This window comes from Bicyclus anynana, chromosome 18, assembly GCF_947172395.1.
Source record: "Bicyclus anynana chromosome 18, ilBicAnyn1.1, whole genome shotgun sequence".
Lineage (NCBI taxonomy): Eukaryota > Metazoa > Arthropoda > Insecta > Lepidoptera > Nymphalidae > Bicyclus > Bicyclus anynana.
Genome location: NC_069100.1, coordinates 8,558,774 through 8,583,693, shown reverse-complemented (window position 1 = coordinate 8,583,693; position 24,920 = coordinate 8,558,774). Strand labels below are relative to the sequence as shown.

General features: G+C 36.3%; 1 protein-coding gene across 2 annotated transcripts in view; it reads left to right on the top strand.

Moving 5' to 3' along the window:
* The window catches only part of LOC112057004 (EH domain-binding protein 1), a 32,020-nt gene extending 11,450 nt beyond the window's left edge, over positions 1-20,570 (top strand). The window contains exons 13-25 of one of the 2 annotated variants that reach the window (XM_052886905.1): positions 1,203-1,389; positions 1,569-1,707; positions 1,789-1,925; positions 3,620-3,793; positions 4,965-5,047; positions 6,040-6,125; positions 6,661-6,759; positions 8,272-8,384; positions 9,605-9,736; positions 11,330-11,415; positions 12,133-12,256; positions 12,450-12,514; positions 13,822-20,570. In XM_052886905.1, the coding sequence (XP_052742865.1) occupies positions 1,203-1,389; positions 1,569-1,707; positions 1,789-1,925; positions 3,620-3,793; positions 4,965-5,047; positions 6,040-6,125; positions 6,661-6,759; positions 8,272-8,384; positions 9,605-9,736; positions 11,330-11,415; positions 12,133-12,256; positions 12,450-12,514; positions 13,822-13,900 (1,504 nt within the window). In that variant the 3' untranslated portion in view covers positions 13,901-20,570. The remainder of the gene's footprint in view (positions 1-1,202; positions 1,390-1,568; positions 1,708-1,788; positions 1,926-3,619; positions 3,794-4,964; positions 5,048-6,039; positions 6,126-6,660; positions 6,760-8,271; positions 8,385-9,604; positions 9,737-11,329; positions 11,416-12,132; positions 12,257-12,449; positions 12,515-13,821) is intronic. The other variant, XM_052886906.1, reaches the window with a different exon arrangement.
* Positions 20,571-24,920: the final 4,350 nt, after the last annotated feature.

Below are 24,920 nucleotides of genomic sequence, written 5' to 3'. Positions count from 1 at the left end.
CTGAGCTCGAGTTTCCTCTCAGAATGAGAGGGGTTAGGCCCATAGTCCACCAAGCTGGCCCAATGCGGATTGGCAGAGTTCACACACGCAGAGAATTAAGAAAAATGCTCAGACATTTTTCTTGTGTGAAGTCTGTCACAGTCACGATGTTTTTCCTTTACCGTTTGAGACACGTGATATTTAATTCAATTCAATTCAATTTATTTATTTGCAATTGTACAGTTACATTAGCTGGTATACAATAAATGTTGAAATAGGTACATTATACAATTCGCCATATACTGGCATGCAAATTTCTTAAAACACTATCTAAAAATCACTAGTCAAAATAAATACAATATTAAATTAGTTTTTTACAATATCATATGCGCACTATTCTCTTATTCTCTAAAGTGTCAATAAATTACGTCAAAGTTTATTAAAAAATGTCAATTAAATAATCTTTAATAGAATAATAACATTTCTTGAGCAAAAATTCTTTGATCTTATTCTTAAATCCGGCAGCACTCAAGTTTCTGTCGGCTAACTCTGGAGGCAGTTTATTGTACAATTTAGGCGCCATGTGAAATATGCTATTATTATATAAAGATGTTTTATGCCATGTGTAACAGATTTTATTTTTTCTGCGTTTACTATCTGAATATTCAAACAATTGACTATTAGTTTTCATAAACACTAGTACCTCATAAATATACAGGCATGGGCAGGTCATAATTTTAAATTTTTCAAAATATGGTTTACACGAAACTGTAGGACTTAAATGCCATATTGATCTAATACACTTCTTTTGTGCTTTGAAAACTTTATCACTTATTTAGTTTCTTAAAATGCACACAATTGAAAAGTTGGAAGTGCATGCCCTGGACCCACACCCTCCGGAATCGAAGAATCTGAAATGAACTGAACTGAAATGATCCACTTTGTGGTGGTGGTGTAATTATTGGTCATAAATTGTTTAGTGTGGGCATAGAGAACATTGGGCAGGGGAGGTGAGTGTTAATGCATTGTAAAGAGATCCTTTAAACCGACATCCAAGGTCACAAGTCCTGGGACCCACTCGAGGTGTTTCCTCTACCACAAAATGATGGTACAATCACTGTCGCTGCTACCCGTCACGTTATACTTTATTGATAGTCCTTTGGACCTGATTGTTAATGTTATCTGTGCGATTGTTTATGACTTTGCGACTGTCTTGTGCTCAGGTCGCAAGGCTCGCAGGAGTCGCGCCAGTCGCAGGAGCGCTCGCCGGACAAGTCGCCGGCCGCAATGCGCGACGTGCGCGACATGCTGCTGCAGTCCAAGACCATCCTCGGCAAGATGCTGTCGCCGGCCAAGGAGCGGGAGAAGCCTACCGCCAAGTGGTTCGCTGACCCGCTCAAGGCCAACGAGGTATATTATTCTAACAACATATTATGCTGAGCTGTGTACTTTGTTTTTAAGGTTACATACAGACAGTCTCTAGTGTAAGATTGTTTGTAATACTTTTACCCTACCCATACCCCCTACCCTACCCTACCCCTACACTACTTTACTTTACTATTTTCACTCCAATAATTTTAATTTTTCAGCCAATACCCGCGAGGCCTGAAAAGTTGATGACGCGGAAGGAGTTTACGGATCCCTTCGCCTCAGACGATGAGGAGGAGCCTCCTCCTCCGCCTACAAATACAATTACTAACACAAATACCAATGATATTGCGAATGGTGGTAAGACTTAATTGTTCCTTGCCTTTGTAGTTTCAAATAGTAAATATTATATTTTTCCATTTTATTTTTATTATTTTACAGTAAAACCAGAACAGAAACCAACAATAGAGCCAGCTATTACAGACCCGTTAACCATTCAACAACCAGAAATAGTAACCAATGGATCCATACCAGAAAAACCTAAACCAGTGACGCCTGAATTACCAAAACCAACGCCGGTAAGTTGGTTTGTTTGTCATATAAGGGTGGCTTTTGTGATGTTATTTATAGTTGGTTTTATTTTTAGTTTATTATAAAGAACTAAAAGGATTTAGTAGTTACCTTAGTTTCGTTACGGTTAATAGAAGAGTTTTGTATTGATAAAATGAGAGTATGTTTCATTCATATTAAGGAAGAATATCATTGAGTTATATGAACTAGTGATCTAAGATCCAACATTAGAAATATATACCCTCATCAGTTATTTATTAGTGATTAGAATTAAATGATAGATAATATTTACAGTGACACATTGCAAATAGGTTGCCTAGTTAAATTGCGGCCAAACAGATTTTTCATGCAAAATCTAATAAACGATGAACTAGATTAAAAAAAACTTAACACGGTTAAAATAGGCATAATATAAGCTTGCATTTGACGTATTAGACGACTTAATAAATGATAAAGGTATTTAATTTATATAACTTAAATTAAATGTTTATATCTGGCAACCCTACAATTGCAACCTTTACGTTTTCTTTTTTTATCTTGGGTATATTTTAACTAGTGTACGATTTTTAATTTATTAAGCAAAGTGGGAAGTAGATTAAATAAATTTAATAAAAAAATAATACACACTGGGCGCGATTTAACTAGACAACCTATTTGCAATGTGTCAATACGAATATTTTCTATCATTTATTTCTGATTACAAATACATTACGGATGAGGGTATATATTCCTTATGCCGGATCTTGTACTAAAACATGAACTATTTAATGCAGCGCCAACACATTAGGTAGGTCTACCTATACTATTATATCTCGCTCGCTTATAAAATACTAATGGACGCCCACGTTCCCTTTCCCGTGAAATTAGGTTTTTTTACAAATCCCGGCACCATAGATTTTTTCGTGATAAAAATGTAATCAATTTATCTTTCTACTTCATTCTAATCGCTTCAGTGATTCAGCCGTGAAATGGTAACAGATAGACAGACAGATAGATAGAGATACTTTCGCATTTATAATATTAGTAGGGATAGTTTTAATACGACCCAAACGTCGTAAGCACCATGATGTACTATGAAGTGCGGCGATATCGCCGCAGTTGAACAGAACACAGTATTGAAGACTGGTAACTTCGCTAGTAGTAGTAAGTTCTCTAGTTAGGCAGTACAATAACTCAATGAGGAATAAGCTTATGTAAATCATGAGTTGACTTGTCAAATCTAACAAAGACAAATCTGACGATCACGATCTCTTATAATTTCAAAATTGATGGTTCGAATTGATTACTACAAATATTTTAATGTGAATGAAATATTACGTTAGCAAATTATTTTAGATTGTAAGCTATACTTTAGAGTTCATTGAAATATTCAGTATACATATACAGTTTAGTAAAAATAGTTTTTTTTTTTCAAATTAATGTATTAATGATTGAGGTTAGTTTTGTGGTTAACTGAAAACATAATTAGTGATGTTTTAATATTGTTAGATTTCTTCAATAAATCACCAACATCACATGTAACATGTCACGAAAAATTTGTAGAAAAAAAATTCAATATAACTTCATTTCTTTCCATTCCCGATACGAATCATCGCTTTGAACGGTTTGTGTGTGCGCTTGATTGGTCGACACCGTAACGCTTGCTTCGATGTGATTGGTCGAATATCGCGCGCTTGCTGTGTGGTCACTCCCGATTGGCCAGCAATTGTTATCGCGTCATGACGAATTGAAAGAGAGAGCGAGACAGCTGCTGGAAGCCACGAAACGCGAGGCGAGGGAAAAGGACAAAACTAAACGGCAGAACAGTAAAGAGGGTGACGAAAAAAGTGAAATTTATAATGGAGTCAAAAATGGAGACGTGGGAAGTCCTAAAAAGGTAATTTTAAAGAAGATTAGCATTAATAAGTCACCTTTACTCTATCGAACTACATAATCCCATTAAAGTTTGTATTTTGTATTTTAGTAGAAAATGGTTTGCTGTAGATTTTGAGCTTGAATTTTTTGAATAGTTGGGAAATATTTTGTGAGGGATTTGTGATTTGGGAACTTGTGCTTAGAAATTATGTAATGTGTCCATTTTTTTTTTTGGTGCATTTTGTCTTAAACATTTATATTAAGCTGTGCTATTTTAATTTGTCTATTAAAATTTTTGTTAATTTTTGTGAGGTGAATAATAATTATACACGTTGTCTGTGTGTTTTGGAAGTCTGTTTTGCTTTGGATATAGCAGTGAGGTATACAGACAAGCGTTTGCCGGTAGACAGTTGGCAGACATTGCGTTGGTGTGTAAAACGTAAGGAACGTTCTTTTACTAAACGAACGAGTTTATGCACACATAGTGACGAGTAGCTGCGACATTGATTGCACCATTATTTTGTGGTAGAGGAAACACCTCGAGTAGGTCCCAGGACGTGTGACTTAAGAGTAGGTTTAAAGAATCCTTTAAAAATGCAAAAACATTCACCTTCCCTGTCTGACATGTTCTCCATGCCCACACTAAACAATTTATGACAAACAGTACTTAGAACTCTCAAAATTATCGACAATCACAACACAAAATATCATTGCACAAAATCACTAACGCGACTGGCAACGTGACGGTATCTACGCTGCCTAACAGTCCACTGAGCTGAAGTCATCAGATACCCTCTTATTTATACCATACACTGATGCCTTCTCTCCACAATAACATAAATAATGATTGTTAATTCCACCTGTAATCGAGGAACTTGTAACATTACGTTTTATCAGTCATCTACACTACGACAATTCTTTTTTTTTTCTATGACATGACATTGTTCTATGACAAGTTAGCCCTTGTCTGCGATCTCACCTGATGTTAAGTGACGATGCAGTCTAAGATGGAAGCGAACTTACTTGGAAGAGTTAGTTATTCTATCCATACCTCTGACGGCTTCTATGCGGCATCGTAATTCGTACCGAAACGTAAAATCGCTTGGCCGTATGTTCTTACTGCATCCAAATCTAAACGGACTTCCTAGATAGACTGTATTGATGATTAAAATTATTTTGGTTTTATTGTAAAGCCGGTAACAGAAGAGGAAAGACAGGCGATGCTACGCGAACGAGCGAGAAAGTTGATAGCTGATGCAAGAGCAGGCATTGTCAGGTAAATTTAATTGATACATTCCATTCTGAAATTGAAATAATTTTTTAAGTACGAGCTATTATAAATTTCATGTCGTGTAAAATGTACTGCTGATTTAAAAATTAAATATTAAGGAGAAGTAGCAGACAACTTACGGACTACAGAATACTTGGCTGAGCTTGCAGCTTCAAATTTAACTTAATAGATGTTAAAGAAATTAGTCTGCTTTTTTAAATTAATCTATGTTTAAGTAATTAGTGTCAGAAAGTTGAATGATATTGTTATTTTAAAGTTAAACTGGTGCTAAGTTACTCAAACAAACTTAAATTATACAAAAATCTGTTATAATAAAATCTTTATACAGAAAAAATTCAACCAACTTCAAAATCACAAAAATTAACTACAAAGCGAAAAATGAAGGCGGTGCCAAGCCAGTGGCGTATTAATTAAAGCCGTTTCTGTAAGAACCACAACAAAGAACTGTCTGAAAATCCTAAAACTTCATGATTTAAACGGCTTGAGTTAATGCATCACTGTGTCGGCACCGCCTTCAACAACTAAAAAGCGAAAAATAGCACATACGGTGTTATTTTTCGCTTTTTAGTTTATTTCTATGATTTAGAAGTCTGTTGTAAGTTAAAAATATTTTGTTTTTCTGTCTTTAGTGTGTCCTAGTTTAAGTAATGAATGTGCCACAGTACGGGAAAATTCATTTTTCATTTTAATACAAAACTACTGAATCGATTTTCATGAAAATTAAATGGGACCAATCTGGAAGTATACTCTTTCCAACAAAAAATCCGAAATTGGTTAAGTAATTACGAAGTTATGAAGTAACATAAAAATAAAACATACCTACATACATACCTACTCGTTGAAAATCTCTTTTTTTTTGAAGTCGGTAAAAAATGTTTTTCCGCGAGGAACATTTAATGAAGAGGATTAGTTATAATATTTATAACTAATAACGGATCTTTCAGTATTTTACGAATTATTATATGATATATCTACAGCCCAACGTCCCCTCTGTCACCGTCGCGAACGCGTGGTACCGTGGAAATCATCACCAAAGAGTCTGTATTGGAAGAACTGGCTGCAGGTATGTCACAAATGTATCGAAATATTTATTTTTAACAGAAGCATAAAAATACGAGTATTAATTTACTTTATTAGTAATACTGGCTGTTATAGTGCATTTTGTTCACTTCGCTATCTGCGCAAAAGTAAAAATTATTTTGAGCACTTTTTCTTTTTGTTGGACTGTTTTAATTTTAAAATGTCAAGTAGTGTTTAATTTATTAATTCGACACCGTTAGAGGTCCCAAAGGTAGCGTAAAAGGGCTACTCTAATCCTCGTGCCCGAAAAATCGACCGATAGATACTTTATAAGTGTATCAAAATGTCATATGGAAAACAGGGAAAGATGCAATTTAATTTTCAGAAAGTGTGTTTCTCGCAAATGTGTTATAAATCTTGTTTGTGCTTTGATAATTACAGCCTCTGCTTCCTTACAATCTCTCGCCTACGGCTCGAGCTAACAATATCGCCTCGGCTGTATTTTTCAACTTACCGAACTTATATCATAATGTACTATTCAAGTAACCGTCAAATTAAGTATTAATTTGATATCGCAGCGGGCGGTGTGGAGAGCTTAGAGGGCCTGGTGCCCAGACCTGATTCCGCGCCTTCCAGTCCCGGCTCGAGGAAAAGTGCCGCAAGTCCTGATAGATCTGGTGAGAATTAACCTATTTTTTCTAATGTATGAAACGTAAACAGAGGGAAAATAATGAAATGAAGATATCTGTGCTTGTTTGTTGTGTATTCGTTGGTATGTGTGGCTTCAGACCAATGAGGTCTTGGGTGGGCTATTGACGTTTTGTTTCCAAGAAATTATCACATCACATTACATATTATGAAAAATCCAGATTTTTTTCGAAAATTAAATGAATTGCCATGAAAAAATAAATTACGGAGCGCGCGTAAATTTAACTTGGTACAGCCAAAGTCAAATTTAAAAATGCACAGTACTGGCCCGCACAAAATGTGCATAAAAATATATAATAAATTACCGCAAAACATTAAGAAAAAGGAAAACATTAATGAGTTTTTATTAACATTAAAAAACTTTTTGCTTGAAAAAGTATATTATAAAATTAATGATTTTTTGACCGAAAAACAATAAATCCGCCTCTCTACTTATCTTATCTTATGTTATGTTAAGGTAAGTTAAATTTTACTTTGTAGTTACAACACCCTCACAGGGTTCCATTTGTTATAATTATGACATTTTTATTTATGACATGTGGAAATGTAACTTAAATGAATAAATAAATAAAATAAATAATAAATATTAATATTATAAAGGCGAAAGTTTGTGTGTAAGTGTGTGTGTTTGTTCCTCTTTTATAAATCGGCTGCAAAGCTGAGTGTCTGAGACTGGCCTAGTAGCATAGTAGTTGGGCTGTTAGCATAGGCTAGGGACAACCCACCGCCTCTCATGGCCCCTACGACTTCGCCATCATTCGGGCCGATTCAGCGTCCTCTTCGCGTGTTCTCGGGCCGCCTTCTTGACTCCCTACAAATTCTTTACTCTTCGTCCTTGTCCCGTAATACGCTTTCTCCCCCTTCTGGAGTAGCTACACCACTATCTAATAGACTCTCAGACCAATTATAGAAGGACCTGTATCGCACTCAGTCACGAACACAATTGTTTGTCATTTTCTGAAGAAAACGAGCTTAGATTTGATACATATCTTATACTAAACTAGAAGTTATTGCCCATTTTTTACACAATTCAATTACACAAAAAGGTATTTTTACGGAGGTCTTTAACCGACGAACACGATTACAGCTATTTAACATCGATAGAATAGAGACAGTTTTTATAATCGCATTAGATCGTTGATCATATACTTTGACAGAAAAGTAACGTCTAGCGAGGCAGGTCTTATACAATAATTGGTCTGAGTAGGAGACTCCCCTCGTTCCCCGAGGACCTTCCACTGGCACTAATGCGCTCCGAGTCACGTCGCCTCTTGTGCCACCGGTGCGCGAACTCCCGCAGAGCCGATGAAAGTTTGCCTCCGAGGAAACGAGGTCCATGTACTAGACAGGCCCCGCCTCCGCGCGCTCGATTCCGCCTAGCGTCTCGAGCCGTAAGTCCTCGTAGAGAGGACATTCCCACAGAACGTGGTGTCTGTCCTCATCCAATGTTAGCATAGGCTAATGATGATGCTGTGACACAGAGCACGCGAGCGAGGACAGTCGCAGCGCGCGCAGCGTCACGCCGCCGTCGCCGCAGCGCCTCGCCGCGCTCGCCGACCGCCTGTCGCCCGAACACTTCAACATACTGGAACAGGTAACATCATCATCGTCATCAACATTCTCAGCCGATGAATGCCTACTTCTTTTTAGACCACTAGGCCACTAGGGTTGGGCGTAGGTCCTTTTGGTGCTGGTCCCCGCTGGAGTCATTCCAGCCAACCGAGCTCTCTCCAGAAGCTTAGCAGGCCGCCCAGGTCGCCGAACGCCTCTTGGAGTGTTGTTGTCCGATGTGTGCTGCACGTTGTTTGGATACACCACCACCAACCAACCAACCAACCATTGGTTGTTTGGATTGAATGCCCACTTATATTATACTAGCGGTCTCCAACGACTCAGTTCGCTTGAAATCCCTCGGGAACCATGGATTTGTCCAAGCCGATGGCCGTTGGGGTTCCAAGGTGCTGGAATGGGGGCCCCACACTAGAAAGCGTAGTGTTGGTCGACCCCCCACCAGTTGGACTGACGAAATCACGCGAGTCGCAAGAATTTGCTAGATGCAGGTGGCTCAGTATCGTGAAGTTTTAAACTCCCTACAAAAGACCTATATTCTGCAGTGGCCGACATGATGATGAAAAAGTAATCTATGTTCTGCTCCAAGGTATTTATCTGTGTACAAAATTTCATCCAAATCGGTGCAGTAGTTAGCCATGAAAAGGTAACAGACAGACAGAGAAACTTTACCTTCGCATTTATAATATTAGAATGGATTTTGCAAAGAAAAAATACGTGATATGTATGTATTTGCCGATATCCCATTCTCTGCCGCGTGCCATTGAGTTAGATTCCAATTGACCCTTTGTCTTTTCCCTTAACACCTCAGGTAATTTATGAGTACTTCACTAGGCCTAAAATCCGCGCCACGACATCTGAAGACAATTCGACCAATTGCGGCCGAAACGGAAATATTGCTTTCTCTTTTGTCCCAACGCAACGAAAGAGAGGGCGATAGTTCCGTATTTGTTTTGACGAGATACTGTCGTGGGTGGCATGCTAATCAATAAACCACTCTATCCTTCTTTCCTTAAATGTATAAAATTCTTGTGTTACAAAGTTTGTTCCCATACTCCTCCGAAGCGGTTTGACCGATTCTTATGAAAATTTATATGCATATTCAGTAGGTCTGAGAATCGGCCAATATCTATTTTTCAAACCCCTAAAGGGGTAGGGTAGGTGTAGGAATAGGGAAGAAGTGCACATAAGTCAAAGCGAAGCTTGACATGGTCCGCTAGTATTAATGTATTATGGTGAATTCAGGGTCGCGAGACGGGGTCGTACATCGCGAGCGAGCTGGAGGCGCTGGAGAAGGAGCAGAGCGCCATCGACGAGAAGGCGGCCGCGCTGGAGAAGCAGCTGCGCAGGGTCATGGACGCCGCCGACAACACTGAGGTACCCGGCTGCGTTCAGCGGCTCCTTGCTTTGCTTGTGACTAACTTTTTCTTGTTTGTTAATTGTTTTATTGAATGACAAATTAGCCCTGTCATGTCATCTGATGAAGAAGACGGCCACCGGGAAGTCAGAACTGATATACGACCTTGAAAACTGAGGTCATAGTCTCAGCGAGCCAACGCCTTTAGAGAGTCTTCCTTTTTTCTCAGGTTCCCCAGGAGCAAATTTGCTGTACCAACTGCACATCATCTGGAAACCATACTGCGAAGTGCTACTGATTAATATATTTAACTATTATGATTATCACACTGATCACACTAATATTTTAAAGGCGAAAGTTTGTGTGTGTGTATGTGTGTGTGTGTACGTGCGTGCGTGCGTGCGTGCATGCGTGCGTGTGTGTATGTTTGTTCCTCCTTTGTTCTGAGGCTACTGAAGCGATTTGGCTGAAATTCGGAATGGTAATAGCTTTTACTCTGGATTAATACATAGGCGACTTTCGTCCCGGTTCCATCATCAAAAATTCATGGTTCCCGTGGGATTTGTGAAAAACTGAATTCAACGCGGATGAAGTCGCGGGCGTCCTCTAGTATCAAATATGCCAAACATGACAGTGTGGTGTTTGATGCTGCTGCTACCTAAATTTTGGTCTTGCCTTGCTCAGGTGGTTGAGGCATCGGACGCTGCATCGATGCTTCGGCGTTGTGGCACAATTTTAAAATAAACGTTTTTTTCTTTCTTTCAAATAAGTATAATCAGCATTGATCCCGGTCCCGCCGTTAAGGCGATGGTTTCCACTCAAGTAGTGGCGCAGCTGTCCATTTTGCTGTGGCGATGCAGTTCTACTGTATTCCGTTTGTGTATAATGCACTTTAGTGGGAAATCATTGCATTTGTCAGTGTATCACCTCACTGAGTTTGCTCGATAGACGTCTTAAAATGTTGTTAATAATATTAGATATCTTTTAAGTCTATGTATTTATAATATTTGATATACTGACATGACATATTCTTTCAGATCAAATGGAGGCACCTATTCCTTGCGTGTGTACATATCCCTCGTAATCCGGTACCATTCCTTTCTTTCCTTTTTCTTAACTTTCCTTATTACCTTATCTCCTTTACCCTTGAATTACGTTAACTCACAAACCCTAGTAGTGGGGAGCCTTAACGGAGCAAAGAGGGGATAGGAAGGATTGACATAATAATCTTGATTATTAGACACTAGCCCGCGGTTTCACCAGCATAGTTAACGTTCCCGTGTGAATAAGGGGATAAAATATAGCCTATGACACTCATAAATACTCGTGGCTCTCTAGAGGTAAAAGAACTTTCAAAATCGGGTTGGTAGATTCATCATTCATTACCCCTTACAACACCACAAATTTTTTTATAATATTATTTAATAATATTATTAGTAAAGATGACTGCCAATAGTGTATTAATTTCTAAGTTATTTTTGTGTTATAGTTTGTGTTTTTCTGCGCACATGTTTGTATATTTATTGTGAATTGAACGAATGAATGGGTGCATCTATTCTATCATTCATTCGTTCTTATTATTAAATTAAATACTTGTACGATATTGTTGTCAGGAGGAAGACCGGCTGATGTCGCAATGGTTCAATCTCGTCAACAAGAAGAATGCTTTACTAAGAAGACAGATGCAACTTAACATTCTGTAAGTCTTTTCAGTTCTGCAACTTTTTTGATAGCATATATTATACAATAATAGTAGGTAGTAATTACCTCCTGTATTGTATAAGAATTGTGTGCCGTTTTTTTTAATTTTCTTCACAAAATTAACCAAAAGGCCAAAAGCTAAAATAAGAAAAAAATGCAGCTCTGTTTTCCCTTTATTTATAAGAAATATTTAAAAGTTAAAAGAGTTGAGACTTTTCTAGGCTTAACTAGACTGCTAGAGGCATTAAGGAAATGCAGCTTACTTGGAATGTTGTGCTGTGACACAATTTATAAATTACCCTCTTTCCTTTCAAACTAATAATAATAAAATTAATAGTTTAAAAAACTAAAAATGTACTTGATTACCCATATTCAAAGGGTGCACTTCAAAGAGCCTGTCCGCCATCTTGGACGTCCGCCGTATTGTATATAAGTCACTTGACTAATTTTTCATATTCCTGACAGCAAACCCTTTCATCCATATCATGGGGGTTGATTTCAAACAGCCAGTCCACCATCTTGGGGAGGCCGCCATATTTGATTTGCAATGACTTAGCTAGTCATGTATTGTTATCAGAGCGTGTGCAAAATTTCATCCTAATCGAAGACGGGAAGTGGGTCTAATTATGATTTCAAGATTTTCTTGCATACAAGTGAAGCTAATATAAGCGTGTTAAAAATATTTGTCTAAGTGGATCTTTTTTTTATTTTACAGGGAACAAGAGGAAGATCTTAGTAGAAGATGTGAGCTTCTAGATAGAGAGTTGCGTCTGTCTTTGGGTGTAGAAGAGTGGAGAAAGACTCCTGGACAAAAGAGAAGAGAAAGACTGTTGCTACAGGTAATTTTTGTTTTGTCTTTGTCGGTAACTAGCCACGGCCGAAGCCTCCCACCAGCCAGACTTAGACCAATTAAGAAAACCTCAATCTGCCCAGCCGGGGATCGAACCGAGGACCTCCGTCATGTAAATTAAACCGATTAGGTTGGATTGAATCTAGACTTTTAGAAATGAATGTAACTTGTGTTGTTCTTAGGAGTTGCTGGCGGCTGTGAACGAAAGAGATCGCCTGGTGCAAGAAATGGACGAGCAGGAGAAAGCGTGAGTAGACATTTTTCGAAAATTCTGACTTCCCTTTTTTATGGATGTTTGATGATAAGGATAAGGATGTCTTATAATTTTATTTGATTTTTAATTTTTATTTTATTCTTTACAAGTTAGCCCTTGAATACAATCTCACCTGATGGTAAGTGATGATGCAGTCTAAGATGAAAGCGGGCTAACTTGTTAGGAGGAGGATGAAAATCCACACTCCTTTCGGTTTCTACACGACATCGTTCCGGAAAGCTAAATCGCTTGGCGGTACGTTTTTGTCGGTAGGGTGGTAACAAGCCACGGCCGAAGTCTCCCACCAGCCAGACCTGGACCAATTAAGAAAAACTCAACCGACCCAGCCGGGGATCGAACTCAGGACCTCCGTCTTGTAAATCCACCGCGCACACCACTGCGCCACGGAGGCCGTCAAAAGCCGTCAAAAATCGTCAAAAATTGTCGTGATTGTGACACTCCTTAATACATACTCTAAGAGTAAATTACGAGTTACTTTGTTTGTCCGCGATGGACTATTAAACCTTAACTTAACCAATTTTAATAAAATTTGGACACCATGTGCAGTTTTATCCAACTTGAAAGATAGGGTAGGATAGGGGTAGAAATAAAGTAGGGTAGGGTAACGTTACGGCAGAAATAAAGTATCCCTAAATTTTCGTCCTGTTTTCCATCAACCCCTATTTTTACCGAAAAGTGAAATCAATGTTTGCCGGGCCGGCTTGTATTATATTAAGTTTTACTAATAAATAACAATTGACCTTCTTTAAAGATATCGCTCGTCTGTAAAGTAGGTCATCTGCTTTATTAGCTATATTAGCAGTTAGAATTTTTTATGATTCAAAAATGCGTTTTACCATATTTCTTTAGTTTCATTTAGCGGACGTGATTTTATTGCAACCATATTTGTGGGTTCGAATCCGGTCCTCCAACTTTTCAGTTGTGTGCATTTTAAGAAATTAAATATCACGTGTCTCTAACGGTGAAGAAATACATCGTGAGGAAACCTTCATACCAGAGAATTTTCTGCGTGTGAAGTCTGCCAATCCGCGTTGGGCCAGCGTGGTAGACTAAGGCCTAACACCTCTCATTCTGGGAGGAGACTCGAGCTCAGCAGTGAACCGAATATGGGTTGATAACCAAACATGGCTTATGACCTTTCTGTCAACAGCGCAAAGTAGAAACGCCGGAATTCCTTTAAATTCCTTCCTTTCCTTTCCTTCTTATTGGGTTAGTGTCTGATGTCTTCTCTTTCTTTCTTACTTTAAAACAAATTCGATAATATTCTTAATTGCCAACAGGATAGCAGAAGATGACGAAATCCAACGTAACCTGTCGAACGTGGAGATTCAAAGGAAAAACAACTGTATTTTACAGTGAATAAGGACTAAAACTTATCAACGCTTACTTAGGCAAATAGCTTATATCAACGAGACATCGACTCAAAATGACTCGCGATTCGGTTAGTTTATATACATAATATGGATACTATTGATTAAATTTTTGATGTAATTTCTAGCGATGTATAGAGTGATTTTCTGAGATGAGCTTGTTTGGATATTGTTTGAAAGACGTAAGCAATAGTGCAAAATGAGTTTTTGTTATTTATGCAATGGAAGATATTTTGAAATATCAATTTGTTTTTGTAGTCTCTACTGTGATTCTACATCTTAGGTTTTGTGTACATTGTTTGAATATGAAAATTTTAAAATTTCCACATTCAAACAATGTATTCAATTTTAAGTTTATACAATTTGAAAAGAAAATATTTATTGTTTTTATATTATAATCTAAAAGATTTGCCTATGATTTTAGAACTTGTCTCAACTGACGCATCTCAAAATATCACCCTGCAAATGTCCATTAGACATTAAAATCTAGATATTTGTTAAAATTCTGCCTTTTAAATAGATTGAAAAAAGTTGAATTCTTTTGAATTTTGTAAAGTTACATATTTGAAATGATACGTTATAAAAGTAACAATATTTTTATTTGATAATATTGACTGCGATAATTTATTGTAAAATTCGTTTTTTTATTATTAATAGTTTTTTTCAAATTATTTTTTAATATTTAATTAAATATAGTGACTAATATCGGCGTTACTGTTGTAAGTCGAACAAAATACTCATAATATTTGTTTCCTATAATAATAATAAATAATAATAATTAAGTATTTAAGACTTAACACTTGGGATGTTTGCACTTGCAATCACCATATAAAAATATTAAAAAATATGTTTATAAAACGCCAATATACCTTTTGGTTTGCTAAATTATGCCTTTATAGATATATCGCGTAATAAAAAAGTAAAATCTAATTTTTTCAATGGACTTAAGGGAGTACGTACATCTAAGCAAGCACACAGACCATGCTATACAGGATGTTCCGTAATTAATGGATAAAACTCAAACGGTAGATACACCATCTAATTATTTAAAACTAATTTGAATAGTTTTCCAAAAATGCCTAGGGTGACCAAGTTATATTTTTTTTTTCGGATTTTTTCGAATTACGGGACATCCTGTATAAGAACATAAAATCGTCCTGTTATTTTGCGTGCGAATTGTAACTGTAACAGATGTAACAGAAGTTAGTCGAAGAATCCCAATCGATAGACGATTGTAACAAGAAATAATAGCCTAAATAAATCCTAGTCAAAGACATTAATTTATTTTAGATAATATATTTACGTTTTAAAATTTAAAAAAAAACTAAAATATTTTTTTTTTTTGTTTAGCCTGTCTGCACGCCAGTGTTTGAATAAGATAATTTGATAGCAGAATCAAAAAATCGATAGCAAACGTTAACGACGTATAATAAAAAAAAATAGATTATCAAAAATACTTCCTTCGGGTACTATGCATTGGTTTTAATAAGTGCATCATCATTACCAGCCGATGGACGTCCACTGCCGGACATAGGCCTCTTGCATTGGCTTCCAAACAAAACGGTCTCGAGCCGCCAACATCCAGCTTCTCTCTGCAACCCGCTTGATGTCCTCGGTCCAACTAGTGGGGGGTTGCTATTCCAGCACCTTGGGATTCCAACATCCAACGGCTCTTCAAACTATGTGACTTTCGCGACTCGCTGAGCTATGTCAGTGACTTTGGTTTTTCTACAGATCTCCTCATTTCTGATTCGATCACGCAGAAAAATTCCAAGCATAGCTCGTTCCATTGCGCTCTGAGTCACTTTGAGCCTTTTTATAAGGGCCACAGTTAGCGACCAGGGCACGGATCCGCAAGTCACTGGCAACACGCACTGTTCGAAGACTTTCACTGAAGAATTTCGGAAGAAAAGATGTCGCAGAGTTTCCCAAAAGCTGCCCATTAATTTTATAATATACTAGCGGACGCCCGCGACTTCGTCCGCGTAAAAATTGATGTAAACTTCTCTACCTCTACCTTATCCTGCTCGTAAACCTACACAATCCTACCCTACCCTACCCCTACCTTACTCCTACCCTACCGCTAACACTAACCCTACCCTCCCCCCACCTTACTCCTACCCTAACCCTACCCGTACCCTATCCATACCTTACCCTACCCTACCCCTAATCTACCCTTACCCTACCCCTACCTTACCCCTACCCTAACCCTACCCTACCCGTACCCAACCCGTACCCTACCCCTATTCTACTCCTCCCCTATACGTTCCATAACCTTCCCCTACCTCTACCTTGTCCCTACCCTACACTACCCCTACCTTATTCGTACCCTACCCTACACTTTCCCTAAATTACCCCTACCCTACCTATATCCTACCCCTTCCCTACCCCTATCCTATCCCTACCCTCAGCAAAATTGGTCCAGCCTTTTGTGCGTGGTGCAATGACCAAAAGACTATAATTTCCCAAGCGACTTCTATGCTAATACTATAAAGAGGTAAAGTTTGTGTGGTTGTCGGGGGTAATATCTGGATCTACTGGACCGATTTGGAAAATCCTTTTACCAATAGAAAGCTACATTATTTGCGAGTGTCATAGGCTATGTCTAGTTCTCATATTCACACGGGAACGGGAAACACGTAATTGAAACCGCGGGGCGTCATATAGCGGCATTTCTGCGACTTTCAGAAATTTTGTATTATCTCCGAAACTATATAACTAATTAACATACTGTAAAGGGCAAATCTTATCTCTATAATATCCTTGTGATTATTAAATAATTTATTTTGATAAGGATTTAAGTTTAGTTGTGTAAATAATGACGTAAACCTTAATTTAAAATTTAAATAATTTATTAAAGTACTAAAGGTACTATATCTGCTAAAATATAAAAGATAGATATATGGTGTCGCGGACTTTTTTGTAGAACTTTTAAAGGTTCAAAAAGCCTCCATACATTCATTTCAGTTATACGCAATGGTTGAGGCAGCGCATGCGAATAAGTAAGTTTTTCGGTCCGACCTGTAAGAGAAAACCCGCGATAACTCAGTAGTTATATATGATAGAAATATAAAATATAGCCTATAGCACTCCCCGATAACGTAGCATTCTACTGGTGAAAGAATTTTTAAAATCGGACTAGTAGTTCCGAAGATTACCCCATTTCAAAAAATTGTTACAAACTTACAAACTTACAAACTTTACCTCTTTATAATATTAGTATAGATTAAATATTATAAGTGCATATGGATTATGGTAGGATAATTGTTCTAATAGTGTTAGGCGGATGGGGATGGCGTAGGTTTGGTTTCATTCAGACCCATTAGGATAGTGTATCGTTAATTGTTTAGATACTGCCAGCAATATTTTATGGGTACGGTTGGTGCGCTTACGTAGATGTGTATAGTGCCTTAAAAGTTCGTATGTTTTTTTTAGAACTATGTACTGAAACTATTTCAACACATATTTTTAATCGAAAGTAAAATCATCATTATATCTTACTTCACATTACGCTTTCACACTGAATCAATTTGTCAGTTTCTTCATTTAGTGTTTAATATATTTATTAAATATTGTTTCCATTTAATTTTATTTAGTTAAAAGAATATTTTAAAAAATTCTGGTGCCTTTGATGTTGTGGGTGAAAAGCACTATTGGCATCAAGCTTTTTGTATTATGTATTATTTATATCACCAAAGAAATACGCCTAAACACTTCTTAAGCGTTCACGCACATTTCATATTGTCGGATCCGATTGTCGTATGAATCGATTGCGATACCATTTTTACAGTAATTTATTTATGACCTTTATGTATAAATAAACAATAAATAATAGTACAAAAACTATAGACAGCCTATATATTTTAGTCCTCGCCTGGGTGATTAGGGAGCCATGACAATAGAGGGTTGCGACAGTGAGCGTAGGAGTATTTCCTATTTGTTGTCTCTTTCTGTCACTTATACCCCATGTAAACTGGAAGGACAGTATTGTTTACATTATGATAACAATAAAATACACTTATCAAGAGATTATCGTTTATCTATATGGATATTGAAATTGAAATGAAAGGCAGAGTAATTACATTATATATATCATTTGAATGTACACCATCACCATATCTATATTATCATCATCTCACTATTGAGTTTAATTGATATTTTCAGAATAAGAAAAAGATTAGACCCACGCTGGCTAAAAGAAATTACCTACGGCTTCTATTTGAATAGTACAAAATCCCTGTAGTTAAATGATCGGATCCGATATTATATGTGCGACTGCCTTTATCAAATCTCGGTTTTAATTTAAAAGTACAATGCCATAGATAATTTAATTTCGTTTAAATGTACAAAATAATGGACTTTATTTTTTTTAACGTAAACACGCGTACTTTGAATGAAATGTAAATATTAGTCATTTTTTTTACTAGTTTTTAATTGAGTTTATATTTATTTATACGGCTATGTTAGATATTACCTGTTCTTGCCTGTTAATAATGGGCGTTTATTATGGTATGACTTTGGCCATACTAAAACTAAACTAAATTTAGAAAATAATATGGACTAAAGTTTAGTTTATTTATGGTACGCATACATGGACGCTAAAGTGGTTTTATTTATTTTTATAGTCAACAGTGAATAGTTTCAAGTTATTTTGTGAGTTATTTTTAATTAATAGATAAATATATTTTGAGGAAACATAAAAACTGGAAAATAAAAATATAAGCAAACTTTATCACAAATAACAATATAGAAAAATAATAAGGAAAAAAAAATAATAAATCTATAGAATTTTAAATAAAATAGAAACTGGTGTTTCTAGTTTAGTTTTAAAAAAATATTTAAAAAACAAAGTTTCCTCATGTAATATTTTCCTAATATCACTATTTTATTTTTTATTGTACAGGAAATAATTATAATAATTAACTATCTAAAAACAATAAAAATCAAAACTAACTGTTTTTGAAAAGTATTCCAAAGTTAATTGTTTCCGATAAAAAATATTTTAACACTCTAAAATAATTAAATATTTGTGAATCACAAATAAAATAAATTATCCCTTTATAATAATTATTTTTATATCTTGCATTAAAGCTATCGATCGTAATAGTTTTATTACATTCTGTTTAGCTACTCTATAAAATATCAAATGCCTCATGATAATTGGTTTAATGTATTGTATACAAAATTAAAGTGGGAGGTGCTAAAAACGTAAACTTATGTGTACGTATTTATTGTGCAATCTTTATAAGTTTTTTTACATATATATATTAAATTAGTTTTATTTATTAAAAATGAATTAAAAGAATGATTGTCGATGGAATTTTGGGCTGTAAAATATTAACGGTTTAAAAATTTATTTTAGATATTAAAAAAGTTTTAATTCGTTGAATAATGAGGCAAATAGAAAAGTACCGCAAAAAACCTAAAGATAGAATAACAAAATTTTAAATAGTCCAAATCGTTAAGTTTGTATAGTCAGTTGCAATCTTTATGACGTTTCGGAATATCGTGCGCTAAGCTGCGCAATACAAGTTTTTAGGTATCAGCGGTAACGTAAGACCACTACTACTACTACCTACTACCAGAATCAAGGATTTTCGTAAATATAAGAGTTGAGCGTCTCATCACGATTAACTTGATACTCATGGAAAATTAACTTGATAGTTGATTTATGTTAGACCGACAGATATTTCAACGACAATCATTCCATACAACAGGCTTGGTCTTCAAGCTAACATTTTTAAGTTCTATATACGAGTATATAGGACGTGACTTAAATATTTGTATATATAGTTAGATTTTAGTTATATAATACTTTATCATAAGATATACATACAAAATGTAACACATAGTTATATTCAATGCATGCAGTGATATATTTCTAATTAAAATTGAGCATTGCCCCATCATCTCCTCTAACCTGCATTTAACCAGCGTGGTGGGTGTAGCTCTATATCCCTTCCCCATAAGGACGGAGGCCTGTCACTAAAGTATGCTTGTTTTGCCCACATTAGTTGATGTAGCATGTCGGGTTTTCCACATAATGTCCTCCAATCAATAATATTTAACTGTAAAATTTTAATTTGGAATATATCTAAAGCTAAAAAAATATATCTAAAGAATGGCAAGTCGGCTTAGTAGATATGTGGTACAAAGTTAGTTTTAAAACATAATTCATTTTAAATTATCATATCTAATGTAACGCCAAAGATATGAAATGCAATGTGAAGAAACTTAAATAATAAAGGCTCCGCGAAGGCCACCAAAGACATTTGCGGTGCATCCGTGTATACTAGGGCATCGTTTCCCAACCTGTGGTCCCCGGACCCCTGGGGGTCCGCGAGTATGTGTATGAGGGTCCGCGGTGTCATCTCTGGACCTAATCGTTACGCTTACTTAAAGCAAGCAGATTTTATTATTTTTAGATGAGAGCACAGATGTGAGAAATGATGCAAACTTGCTTGCATATGTTCATTACGAACACAACAACAGTACAAGTGAGGATTTTTTATTTTGTTTACCTCTGCCTTCGCACACTACAGGTGAAGCAATATTTGAAGTATTGAACAACTTCATTCCACTCATGAAATTACTTGTGACAGTTAGTATTGTAGTTAGTTTGCGGCAGTTAGTACCGACGCGACGTTACTCGGGCTATGACCGGGACACGAATAGGGTTTCAGGCGCGCGTGAAGAAGATGAATCTAGGTATTATCTGGCACCATTCCCGCATTAATTTTTTTATTAAGGGGGTCCGTGAAAACTGATAGATTTCCTAGGGGGTCCGTGGCTGAAAAAGGTTGGGAATCACTGTACTAGGGCATTGTACTAGTGTCGTACCCACTTCTAACAGTCTATACAATATAAGTATGATTAATGACTTAATTTTAAAACAACCGCATGGGGTCATTTATTTTTAACAGTTTTTTTATCGTGTCTGTGGTTAAAGGCTTCGGCCTCGACTAGTTACTGCCATCATAGTACTATAGTACTAGTACAGTATAGTAGTATATACTACTATTCTAGTACGTTAAAGTTTGTTTACATCACTTTTTCAGCTTATATCTTTGGCTATACTTTAGCCAAAATGCTATTGTTGTACCTATTTTCTTTTTTATGTATTTAAAAAATATCGGCTTTATTATTTTAAGTAAATAATTTATAAATTATGATATACTATACTTTAGAGATTGTATTATAGATCAAGAGCTGGTGCATGAATATTTTTATTTGAAATTACAGTATCACTTTACACTAATATTATAAAGGCGAAAGTTTGTGTGTAAGTGTGTATGTTTGTTCCTCCTTTGATCTGCGGCTACGGAAGCGATTTGGCCGAAAATTGGAATGGAAATAGATCTTACTCTGGATTAATACATAGGCATTTCATACCGGCAAAATTCATGGATCCCGCGGGATTTGTGAAAAACTGAATTCTACGCGGACGTCCGCTAGTATAGAACAAATTGGAAAACTTATTTAAGACTATTAAGAAATGTTTTAAAACTGTTATATAAAATTGTGTCTATGTACTACATATTTTAATAATATAACACTAAAAAAATATTTTTGAACGTAATAGGCTCTCTTTGTTCTCTTTTGAGTGTTCTAACGTTCAGATTCGGATACATTAAACAATTCGTTCGTCAGCTCTTTGACTACATCGTTAAATAAGCAAATCACATATTTTTTGTATGAACACAGTTTGTATCACGAACCTTTTAAATACATTTTTTAGATATGAGATCTCAGATTTTTTAGAACTTTGGTTTTATTAAAGTGTAAAATTTACTGTAGGTATTTATTTGCAATGGAACTTGTTGGGAACAATTTTACTTTTAATCGCTAATGCTAGCCAATCACGGTCCGATTTACCCAAATGCCGGATTGATGTCCGGCAAAACTCATCGTCTGTTAGTCGAGATGTTCATGACAGATCCATTTGAAGCAAAAATCGCGACCAAGATGACTTTTACCGGCCATGCCGGCAGAGCTGCAGAATTATGGATATATCGGACTGTGGGTGGTTAGCATAATGGGTATAAAAAAACAGTCTTATATTTTGTCGTGAGACAAAATTTGGGTTATGTTTCAACTTGACGATTAGTGAGCATTTGTAGCGGACACATTGCTTGTGCAATTGTATAGTTTATCTAATTTTGGATGTCTGTTTGGCTTAAGATGTAGTGGTGAGGTGTGCGTAAGCGTAGGTAATAAGCGTGTGACAGTAGACAGTTATGACACATAGTGCGTAGGTGGTTGGTTGACTTGCACTATGGCCTGCCATTTATAGGCACTTTCAAACATCACGATTCGGAGCCGTTTGCATCCATGGAAACCCTGCGACACGCTTGATATAGTCAGTCGACATCAGTCAACTCAGTTTATTTATTACTAATTATTACACAAATAAATACTGCGCAGTTAAAACTGAAAGTCTGTAGCCCGCATAAGGACACTCTTTAGTTTATACACAGGCTTGGTTTTTCATATTACCACTACAACCAAAGTCAAATGGATTTTCTTCTTTTTACACATTTATACATCTTCCTTAAATAGGACTACTATATCCTTCCTCTCATGCTTTAGTGTAACAGACTGGGATTGATTCTTGAACCTTTTATTTTTTAATCAATCCGTTGGTCGTTGGCGTTTGCGTTGGAAGAATCCCTTTTTCTTTCTTGGCGATTAAAAGTGAAATTTTCTCCGTTTGTATATATATTAAATTGAAGTTAGATGGACTGTATGTAAGTAGGTCATAATTAAATCATAATTAATTTGTATGCATTTGGTTTTGTAGATAGATGATGCAATTTCAATATCACTAGCATATGGTAGAGTATTCAATACGTAGCAATTGTTTCATTATTTTTAAAATTCTAAGTACCTAATAGGTTCTATTTTGTAATCGAAGAAGTGCAATTATGTGTGATAACATTTTAATGCCATTTAAATTTATGTCAAAATAAATTGAAGGTCACTTCACACTGATGTATGTGTTCAGAATTTCCAGCTTGATTTAGCGACCTAAGCATTATAATAGACTTCGCGCCATGAAAATAGTCCCAAAGCTAAAATCTGAGCTAAAATTGACAGCGCCTTACAGAAAAGACAATAAGACCGCCATTACCTTGACAATAAGCGCACTTAAGACGTTAGCATCTACGGGACTTGTTTTGTGGCGCTGAGTGTACCTACGTGTGTTTGAATTACGTGGTCGTGGTGACATTTCGATGATTGTATACCCTATAATGTGTAGCGAGTCTAAAACATTTTTATTTACATACCTATATTGAATCCCAGAAAAAATTACAACTTTTCGTCATCATCATATCAGCCGATGGACGTCCACTGCAGGACATAGGCCATTTGTAGGGACTTCCAAACATCACGATACTGAGCCACCTGCATCCAGTGAATCCCTGCGACTCGCTTGATGTCGTCAGTCCACCTGGTGGGGGGTCGGCCAACACTGCGCTTACTAGTGCGGGGTCGCCGTTCCAGCACTTTGGGACCCTAACGTCCATCGGCTCTTCGAACTTTAATTTTTTTTTTTTTTTTAATAAGAAAAATTACAACTTTTAGTTGTCACAATTTGTTAGAGGGTTTAATGTTGTGTCCATTGTGCATACGTTTTTTGTTACGTGACACTGAGCATTTTTAAAATGTCTGAAAAAAAAACCTGTCCATAGTATTGAACTCTAGCCAGCTTATTCGAAATGTGTAGTCCTCACGGTAGCCCGCTGCGATGTAACACGTCTGTGAACACCCTGTATATCCATATTTATTGTAACTCTAATTATCGGTAGGTAACGAATAATGAAATAAAGTGACGTTTGGGAAAATAAAGTTTTTTTAATTTGCTATCTAGCTACCTCAATACAGAAAAATACTTCTGTATTCTGAGCTACCTAATTAAAGTTACCTAATTAATACTACTAGCGACTCTTCAGGTCGGCCAATAATGTTGCAAATATTGTGATTGTTTCGAAACACACACACAATACGATAGATAGTGAACAGAGAGCATTACACGAACCTCTTCTTGTGTTTTTTTTTATATTGAAGTTTACTCCTTTAGAAACGATTTTTTATATATAAGGCGCCCGGTATGAGAAAAATCCGAGGGGTAAAACCAACTGAACTAACGAAAAAGTGTCACGTTTTTGGTGCGCACCTTTAGTGCGCAACTTTCTAATTTAGCTGTGAGTGTATTGAGACGTACATAGGGTATGCTGTATAGGCGACTATACCTAAATACTATATGTTATTGGGCTTGTTTGTTTAATGATTATATCATTGTAAGAGTAAAATATATAATGTGAAGTATTTTATAAAGTCTATTAGTTATTTTACAATTCTATACATTTAGTCTTCTTTAACATAAGTATTACTAAAGCCCTACTCGATGTGCACTGTTTACCAACAAAAAAAAGTGTGTATGTTAAAAAAAACAAAAAGTTAGCTCGAAGCACGTCTCAATACTCGCGCCTTATAAGTGAAAGGTGCGCAACCGAGGTGCAGCAGGCCGCGGCGTGCGCACCCGCCTACAGCGTGCACATGGGTGCGATGTGCAAGTTGTTGGCGGCACAGCGCACGGTGAATATTGAAGAGGATTGGTTCTTTCTAATACTGGTTGACAACATTAAGTACCTGTTGACTCTGTAGAGGATAGGTCGCCTTAAAGTCGGCCGATTGTGCAGAAACTTACTTTTTACCTATCCCCGTTTTCTATGAGTCTCGCTTCGCTACGATCTATTTCGAAGCGGATCGGCTGTGTCAGTCAAGATTAGTTGAGTCATCAAATAAAATGCGACTTTATTTGTAAAGTTTTTATTGATTATTAGTTGTTTTAAGCAACTGTTAAATACAGAGTATAATTTTAACTTAGATAAATAATATAATACAATAAAATATAGTAACAAAGTTAACAACTAACAAATTGTACTGGAAGAACCCGGTTGATGGTAAATTTATTTATCATCAAACACCTTTATTGCTTCGCATAA